This window comes from Sebastes fasciatus, chromosome 7, assembly GCF_043250625.1.
Source record: "Sebastes fasciatus isolate fSebFas1 chromosome 7, fSebFas1.pri, whole genome shotgun sequence".
In the NCBI taxonomy this organism is placed as follows: domain Eukaryota; kingdom Metazoa; phylum Chordata; class Actinopteri; order Perciformes; family Sebastidae; genus Sebastes; species Sebastes fasciatus.
Genome location: NC_133801.1, coordinates 5,805,260 through 5,814,557, shown reverse-complemented (window position 1 = coordinate 5,814,557; position 9,298 = coordinate 5,805,260). Strand labels below are relative to the sequence as shown.

Genomic DNA, 9,298 nt, shown 5'->3' with positions numbered 1-9,298 from the left:
ATTTCTATTTTCTTATATTTCTTCTGTGCTTTTAAATATAAGCACAGAAAAAAATATATTTATTTATTTATATTTTCTTATATTTCTGTGCTTTTATATAAAAGCATCTGTAACGGATCAATAATGTTTTTCTGATCCTGTTTCTGAGCAGGATCAGGGTAGAAGGTAACCCACAAGCTGCACCAACTCTCGCGAGACTTTCTGCCAAACGCTCTTACCAATCCAATCTAGCCTCGCGAGAGTTTCGCAATTTGTGGATTACCTTCTATTCCTAGAAAGGGAGTTACTCGAGGTTACCTCAGTTTCCTTCCTGCTGCCGCAAATCAACATGAAATCACTCCAGAGGCGGAAGTTTGACCGCTCGACGAGCTGCAGCTGTGTGTAGTTAAACAGTCAGTGTGTCTCTCTCTCTAAAGATTAGTGTAGCAGCAGAGGACAGACGTGTGTATTATTATTATTATTATTATTATTATGGAGTTGTTTGCCACGTTTCTTCTAGCAGGGCTCATCATCGCCTTTCTGTGGCTGTTAAAGGTGAGGAGCAGTAAACATGTGTGTTTACCTCCAGGACCAGTTAGTCTGCCCGTCATAGGAAACCTGCACCAGCTGGACAAAAGAGCTCCTTTCAAAACTATGCTGAAGGTGAGAATGAGTGATAATAAAACTATACTATATACTGTAAGTTACATATTGGGGTCACTCCTGTTATGTTATGCAGCAACATTTCTGTCCCCATGACCCTCATATTTTTATTTAAAAAGTGCCAAATATGTATAATAAATGTCTTAAATTATAGATTAAGGTCTTATTCATCACATCAATACAGACTAATGCACATTAACATTCTTTTATTTAGCTTTTTTTTTGTACATGTGCTCAATTTTACCATGTCCCCAGTGCAAAGTAGCCTAAGCACTTTCTACAAGAACTATAAACCATAAAATTATAAAATACTTAAAAATGTTCTTTATTCTAATTATTATTATTATTTTATAGACCATGATAAACTCTATGTGATTATACAAAAAAAAAGCTATAGTTGTAATTTATTTATTTATTTACATATTTATTTGTATAATGTATATATATATATTTACAATGTATTCATTTATTTATATATTCATTTATTTTTATAATGTATTTATTTATTTATATATTTATTTAGTTATCTTTATAATGTATTTATTTATATATATATATATATTTTTATCATTTTCATCATTTACTGTGTGTCTCTGAAGTCATTTCATCCTGTTTCTCGATCATCCCGTACCATTACCAGATCGGATGTCGGGTAGATACTGACTCAAATTGCTGGATCGGATATCAGTGACAATGGGGCCCATCTATTAAATTCAATGTTCATATACAGTATACATTATATACTGGAATTTCAATTCCTGTTTAGGTTTTGACCAATTTGTTGCTGCATTAAAATGATTGATTTCTTCAGTAAGTAGCCGTGTAATAAGTGGGATAATGTACAGCTACCAGGGTCATTGTTGTGAAATAAACCCCTTCAGGGCGATGCAAGTTTATTTCACAACAATGAACGGCTCGCTGTACATTATCCCTTACATGTTTGTGAGTCCAGGGTATGTGGTTCGTTCTCTGCAGTTCTCTGGGTGTGTTCACTTTGGTTTGTTCCTTGCATGTCTGTACAAGAATCAGATACATGTTTGTTGCTCTCCAGCTCAGTGAAAGCCACGGCCCTGTGATGACGGTGTACCTGGGCCCTCAGCGCTCCGTGGTCCTGGTGGGGTATGACGCCGTGAAGGAGGCGCTGGTGGACCAAGCAGATGACTTCTATGGCAGAGGACCTATTCCTTTCTTGATGAGAGTTACCAGGGGCTATGGTAATACAGGGATTATATGTTTACGTGTAACATAACAGCATGTTTGAGTACAACACTGTGTGTCTTTACGGTGGCTTTATTAGTGACATTGTGTTTTTATTCAATTTTTTATGGTCACAGTTTCTCAGGTTTCAGTCCGCTGTAAGAAGCTTTAATTATTTTGTTTCTTTCGTACGTGGAGGCCAGATTTATTATGACTATTATCATTTCTACATCTTCAAAAGGTTTGGCGATCAGTAATGGAGAGCGCTGGCGGCAGTTGCGACGCTTCACCCTAACAACGCTGAGAGATTTTGGGATGGGACGCAAGGGGATGGAAGAGTGGATCCAGGAGGAGAGCAAACACCTGGTGGCCCGCATAGAGAGTACCAAAGGTATGTTTGTTCTGTTTGTGTGTTTCTACATCAGTTATATACTCACAACTAAAAAATTACTCTTGTCAATATTCATGGATTTTAAACTTAAATAAACTGTAACATTGAAGTCTGAGTAAACAGATACGGGACAGAATCGTCCAGGTGGTGCTGACCTGTTTTAACAGTCAAACTGAAAGTTTATTTATTCCTTTTTCTCTCCAGCCACACCTTTTGATCCCACCTACTTCATGAGCTGCACCGTGTCCAACGTGATCTGCTGCTTGGTGTTTGGTCAGCGCTTCAGCTACGATGATGACCACTTCCTCTCCCTGCTACAGATAATCTCAGACACCCTGAGATTTGGCAGCAGTCCCTGGGGTCAGGTAAGAAGAGGAGGTGCAGAGAAAGACTATACCGTAGAATACTGCCGTGGTGGGTTGGGTTCAACCCGTTCTCACTCCCAACTCATCAAATATCGCCGATTGGTAAGTGCCCCCTCGGCATTGGAAACCGACGCACGGAGGCACCATTTAGCAACAGTATGTGACGAACCGGGCTTTAAACTAACTCCAATGTAAATCCACCCGTGGCGTTATTTGGCGGTCGGAGCAAGTGACGTAATATTAATAGTGTGAGAGTCGTTCAGGGCGGGCGGGATGGGTGGTGGACGGGTCAAACAAACACAAGACTTTCATCCAGTAGACCGTTGTTGGTGTCCCGTGTGACTTATTTTTTCACGTCAGTCTTTAGTCACGTGATTCGTCGGTATCGTCAGTCCCATGAGTCGCTAGTCGGTGAAGTTAACGTCAACCACGACCGTTTCCTAACCCTAACGAAGTGGTTGTGTTGCCTAAACCTAACTTCCTGTGAAGTTTATTTTGAAAGGACACTATGCATGTAACGAGCCTATATTGACACGCCGTCCCTGGTCCGTCCAAAAGTAACGTAAGAGGGGTACGCCGAGTGTCTCCGATGCCGAGGGGCACTGACCAAACGGGACGACGAGATGAGTTGGGAGTGCGAATGTGTTGATGGGTCAGTGGTTAGGAAGACAACTGCACAACTGGAGGGTCCATTATATATTTATTTTTTAGTTGTAGTTTAACAAAGTACAAGTGTAGATACCAAGGTTCAGAAACTATTCTTTGTTAATTTTGTCCTCTAGGGAATGATTTGCAGGGAGGGTCGGTGGCTTTCTATCTGGTACCAAAGGTTGGCAGCTACTTTCTACTCACATAACAGCTGGTCGTGGAACACATTATTCACATGATTATTTTTTCCATCACAGATGTATAATGTCTTCCCTTGGCTGATGGAACGGCTGCCAGGTCGACATCACAAAGTGTTCGCCAGAATTGAAGAGCTGAAAAAGTTTATTGTGAAAAAGATCCAGGAACACCAGGACACGCTGGACTCCAGCTCACCCAGAGATTACATCGACTGCTTCCTCACTAGACTCAGTCAGGTATTAACTAGAATATATGTGACCTGGAAGTTCGTTTCATTTACTGTGGACATGCTTACTCATTACACATACTTATTCACTGATGCAAAATGCACGTACTCCCTGTGCACAGTCCCACGAGTCCATTTGAACATCTTGAATTGTGATCCTGCAGCAGGTTGTATTGTCAAATCAGTAAAATGGCTCTTGTTTCGTTTCTTTAGGAAAAGCACATTCCCACAACCGAGTTCCACCACGACAACTTGGTGTCGACGGTGTTGAATCTGTACCTGGCAGGAACCGAAACCACCAGCTCAACTATCAGATTTGCACTAAGTGTGCTGATCAAACACCCCGAAATACAGGGTAGGTCACAGAGAGCAGTGTAAAAGAAAATATGTACGCAGACTCTTTCACTTATGATAACAACCAGAGCCTGTCATGGCAGCAAGAAGCACTTTTAGTGGACGTAAATGACGCTGCCAGCTTGCCCCAATAGCACCATATTGCAGCCGGTGAGCAGCTTCCGTTTACAGCGCTCTCCCTCAATACTGGACCAACTTCAGAATTGTTTGTCCTTATTAGTCAGTTTGACGCAATAACACGAGTATTTTATTGCTTTGCTAATTAAGTATTCGACTAATTGTTAAATAACTGTTTTTTTCTCATTCTGAAGATAAAATGCAGCAGGAGATTGACACTGTGGTGGGACCGGGGCGTTGTCCTTATATGGAGGACAAGAAGTCCCTCCCCTTTACAGACGCAGTCCTCCATGAAATTCAGCGTGTTATGGATATTGTCCCCATGAGCATCCCTCACTACGCACTCCAGGACATCTCCTTCAGGGGTTACACAATCCCCAAGGTATTCTGCTCTCATCACATTAAGTTTATTGATGCAGAATGTTTCCAGATAATATAAAAATGGTGTTTGTCTGTACAATCACTGTTCCCATGTTGCACGCTAACATCATGTCTTTTTTCTCAATAGGACACTGTGGTCATTCCCTTGTTGCACTCTGTGCTGAAAGAGGAGAAACAGTGGGCGACACCCTGGTCCTTCAACCCCCAGCACTTCCTGGACCAGAATGGCAAATTTAAGAAAAATCCTGCATTCCTGCCATTCTCTGCAGGTAAATTGTTAAAGGGATAGTTTGGATGTTTTGAAGTGGGGTTGTATGAGGTACTTATCCATAATCAGTGTATTACCTACAGTAGATGACGGTCGGCACGCCCCCAGTTTGGAGAATCAGATAGGAGTTACCACACAGAAGCAAAGCAATGCACTGCTGTGGACGGGGGCAGCAAAACGTATTTTAGACACCTAAAAGAAAGGCCCACCTAAAAAATATCAATATCAGTTTAAGTGTATGCTATATTTAGAATATTTTTGCTCGTACAGCAGTACCCTGCCCCTGAAAGGAACAAGCTGTGTGGGTTTGAAATTCAGTTACATATCCTTACAAATGTGTTTGAGTATATGCACGACTAAAGCACAGATTGAGATAAATGGCGTAGGTGTTGCGGCTCTGTCTTTCTCAACACTAAGAGATTATGGGATGGATGCAACGGGATGGAAGAGTGGATCGAGTAGAAGATTAAACACATTCAAACGTGTGTTTTCAGCTGTTGTTGTGAATATTTCACACGGATTTAATGTGAAATGACCAATTCCAATCACCCTAAACATTAACAAGCAAAAGCTCAAACATCATAAACTGTATCTATGGCCTAGACACACTGGTGCTAAGACGAGCAGCTATTGACCAAATACTTAAAGCAATGGGTTTGCAGTCAAAAGAGTGTGAAAGCTTTGTTGGATTGCTCAGCGCATTAACATCTATTATCTTATCATCTCGTTCTGATGGCAAAATAAACATAGAATATGTTACGTAACCGTTTAACATGCCGATAGCTCCACTCATAGACTTGATTTACTAAGATACAACATACAGTATGTTATGTCAAATTTAGTTTTTATATATGTGCAGCGTGCATGGTCAGTTGTCTCAATGATAATGATCAATTTATGAGTTCATTCTCTTAAAATAGGTAAAGGCTGTTTCAGTAACGAGTATTTCCACTTTGCCACGTTGTATGTACGTGTGTTTGACTGCTGTTATGATTTGGTGTTGTGTTTTGTGGCGACAGCTGTAGTCGGAGGCATTATGTTTTAGGATCAGCGATATCTCAGGAACGCCTTGAGTGAATTTCTTCAAATTTGGCACAAACGTCCACTTGGATTCGAGGATGAACTGATTCGATTTTGGTGGTCAAAGGTCAAGGTCATAGAGTGCAGCAGGAATGAGTCCTAAAACCCAGAAATGAGTTAGCATTTTAGCACTTCCGGTTCCCTCGTCTGGAAGTCAATGGGTTTTTAGTTATATGCCTGATATAAGGTCTGTGGTTAACACAAGCTGAAGTTATTTTAACGTTTTGTTCTACGACATAAAATACGTCAGTAAATATCCCACACGTGAATTTTGAAGCCTTTATGTGTCTTAAAAAAGGCGGTTGCTAACAGGTGGTGAAGGAACTGGCCTTCTACCTCCAAGAGGTCAAGGCCCAGTTACGTGTTGGTTAATCTTGTATGACAAAGAGATTTTCCAAACAGACGGGTTAAAGCATAATAATACAATTTATTCCGAACAATCAATGTTGCATAAGTAAAAATAAAAGAGTATACAGATATCTGGATCCAGTCTACGTGTCCCTGACAACATACAGTGCATGGGTCAGTTCGTGAAGTCTGAACCCCGAGCTATCCCTGATCCAGCCTATTCATGGTTTACACAATATTAATATTCATGAGCTTATGGCACGTGATGTTTCTGCTGCATGTCTTCTTCGTTATCTCCTTCTGACTACTTCCTCTTCTTGACCTTGCAAAAGAAATACAGCACCTGCCTCCTCCCTTTCCTCACAATCACTCTATTCATAACAAATCCAACAGTCAGGTTATTGTAAGCACTTTTGTACATAATAAATCCAACAGTGGCTAAACGAGACTACTAAACGTCATCATGCCTCGTTGTTTGTACTCACGCTCATGCGACCATGGTGTTTGTTTATAGCCTAACGTTGGCTTTTTACTTCTGCTGATTGCATTCACACTTTTCATAAAAGTGGTGTTCATTTGTGAAGATTTTCTTGCTGAACAAAACGTGTAAGTATCATAAACGTTTATTTGCCACAGAGTTTATTTTCTGCATTAATGCAAAAGCCAATGGAAAAATCCCATTGGCTTTTTGGTCTGGGTATCATCGGATATTCCGTTTTTCCTTTGGAATTCAGAAAGGAAAAAACGTTTTTTTATTTTTTCGTTTTAAACCAAAAACCAGAAAACAGCCGTTTTCTGGTTTTTGGTTTCTGAATCAAAAAATGAAAAACGAACCCAAACCGGGCCGTTTGTTTGTTTTTGCGAATTCCTTTTCTCATTATTCGTTTTGAATTGAAGAACGGAAGTCACGTGGGTTTTTCGTTTTTTCCTTTTAAACCACAAACGAAAAACGGAATCACGTGGTGCTCTGTTTGTTTCTTGTTTCCAAACGAAAAACGAAAAAAAACAAATTAAAAAAATGATCCGATTTAGTTTCTTCAACTTTCTTTCTGTCATTTTCTGTTTTGAATCGAGGAGCGGAGAACGGCAGTCACGTGACCCGGAAGTGAAGGCAAACATGTCAAAATAAAAGCCAAGAAGATAGTTTGATCATTCTATAAAAGTGTAACATTATTTAAGCTCAGAATCTAGGTAACAGTAGAAGATAAATAGGCTAAATAAATACACAAATAAGTACATACATAGATATTTTTTTGTTTTGTTATTTTCATTAACACATGAATGTCTTTTATCCAAAAAGTGTGTGATAAATTACAGGGAGGGTCTCTACAGATGTTATACAACAGGGAGGGTCTCTACAGATGTTATTCAGATCTCTCACATAATTGACACTTTTCTCTCTCACACCCTTACTATGGGCTGTTTCTTTATGTCGGCAGGTGAGAAGCACTATGTGGCTAATCCTTTCAACACACCTGACACTTCCACCTGATCCCCTGCACTCCATTAGGAAGACTGTAGCCGAGTAGTTCTACATCATGATAATGCAGATTTTTCAACCAGCGATTATGACATTAATGCCAGCTAGACAGAATAAAGCTCTGTCTGTCATGACAATACTGTACTGGACTGAAGGCCACTCCATCACTCCAGATACTGTAGATTTAACAGATACCTGCTGTCTTCAGAAGGCTGTAAAGAGTCACCCGAGTAAAGGAAAGGCTTTCAGTACAGTTCTATTGTCATGACAGACAGAGCTTTATTCTGTCTAGCTGGCATTAATGTCATAACCACTGGTTGAAAAATCTGCCTTATCATGATGTCGAACAAATTAACTAAATTACATATTATACCAAATAGACTAGAAATTATTGAAAAGCCTCATAAACCACCAAACAGAATACAGAAAGTTAGTGATTTCAGTTTTTTAGTGAACTGTTGGATTTATTATGTACAAAAGTGCTTACAATGACCTGAAATAACCTGCTTATAAGGGAAGCTGAAAACTGTTGTATTGTTTCATGATTGCTCAATAACTGTCTCTCAATTATTAGCTTCTAAGGGCATAACTCAGGGTGAAGGAATGAAGGACTTTGGGCTGTTCAGTTGTTGTTGCACTGTTTTGTTCCTTGAGGAGGTGATTCGGTGACTGTAGATTTCTATTTAGTCACATTGTAATAATCTCCGGCAGCATTTGGAGAGGCTTTGAACTACTCAAGGGCGAGGACAGGGGGGAGGCACACGGGACTGCATGTTCTGTTCTTTTCACAAGGTCACGGGAGGATGGAGTCAGAAGAAGAAACAAAAAAGAAGATATGCAGCAAAAACATCACGTGCCATAAGCTCATGACTATTGATATTGTGTAAACCATAAAAACGCTGGATCAGGGATAGCTCGGGGTTCAGACTTCGCGAACTGACCCATGCATTGTATGTTGTCAGGGACACGTTGATTGGATCCAGAATTCTGTAAACTCTGTTATCTTACTTATGCAACATTAATTGTTCGGAATAAATTGTATTATTATGCTTTAACCCGTCTGTTTGGAAAATCTCTTTGTCACACAAGATTAACCAACACGTAACTGGGCCCTGACCTCTTGGAGGTAGAGGGCCGGTTCGTTCAGAACTCAGGCTGATTAATCCTCATATTAGACTATGATGTCTGAAGGTTGGCAAACATGCTGATCAACCATACTTATCTATCATTGACCATGATTATTGACTTGACTTTTCATCTATAAATGCGTCAAAATTGAAAATTTGACTGAAAAGAAAATCCTTGGGGATTGAGGAGTGGTGACCTTTGACCCCTACGGTGGGTAACGTCACAGAAGGCCCACTCATAATGAACTGATCAATACAATCAAACTTTATTGTCCACCAGGGTGGATTTTTCTCTTCGGCTCACAAAACACAGAAAACAACAGACAGCAGTTAGTAAAAAACAGAGACAGGTTATGTTACACATTAAAAACAGTTCATGTCAGTGTCTGTGGCTCAGATCTGCTCAGTCACTGTGTTGAGTTAAGAGTATTGATGGCATTTGGGATGAAAGACTTTTTAAACACATGTTTAGTTGC

The 9,298-nt window shown here is 40.1% G+C and overlaps 1 protein-coding gene across 1 annotated transcript; it reads left to right on the top strand.

The window, feature by feature from the left end:
- Positions 1–315: 315 nt before the first annotated feature.
- On the top strand, positions 316–8,750 carry LOC141771190 (cytochrome P450 2G1-like). Its single transcript, XM_074641200.1, has 8 exons — positions 316–642; positions 1,694–1,856; positions 2,081–2,230; positions 2,435–2,595; positions 3,501–3,677; positions 3,881–4,022; positions 4,333–4,520; positions 4,647–8,750. Exons 1-8 carry the CDS (start codon positions 472–474, stop codon positions 4,806–4,808), a joined length of 1,314 nt encoding a protein of 437 aa, XP_074497301.1. The 5' UTR covers positions 316–471; the 3' UTR covers positions 4,809–8,750.
- The last annotated feature ends 548 nt before the right edge of the window (positions 8,751–9,298 follow it).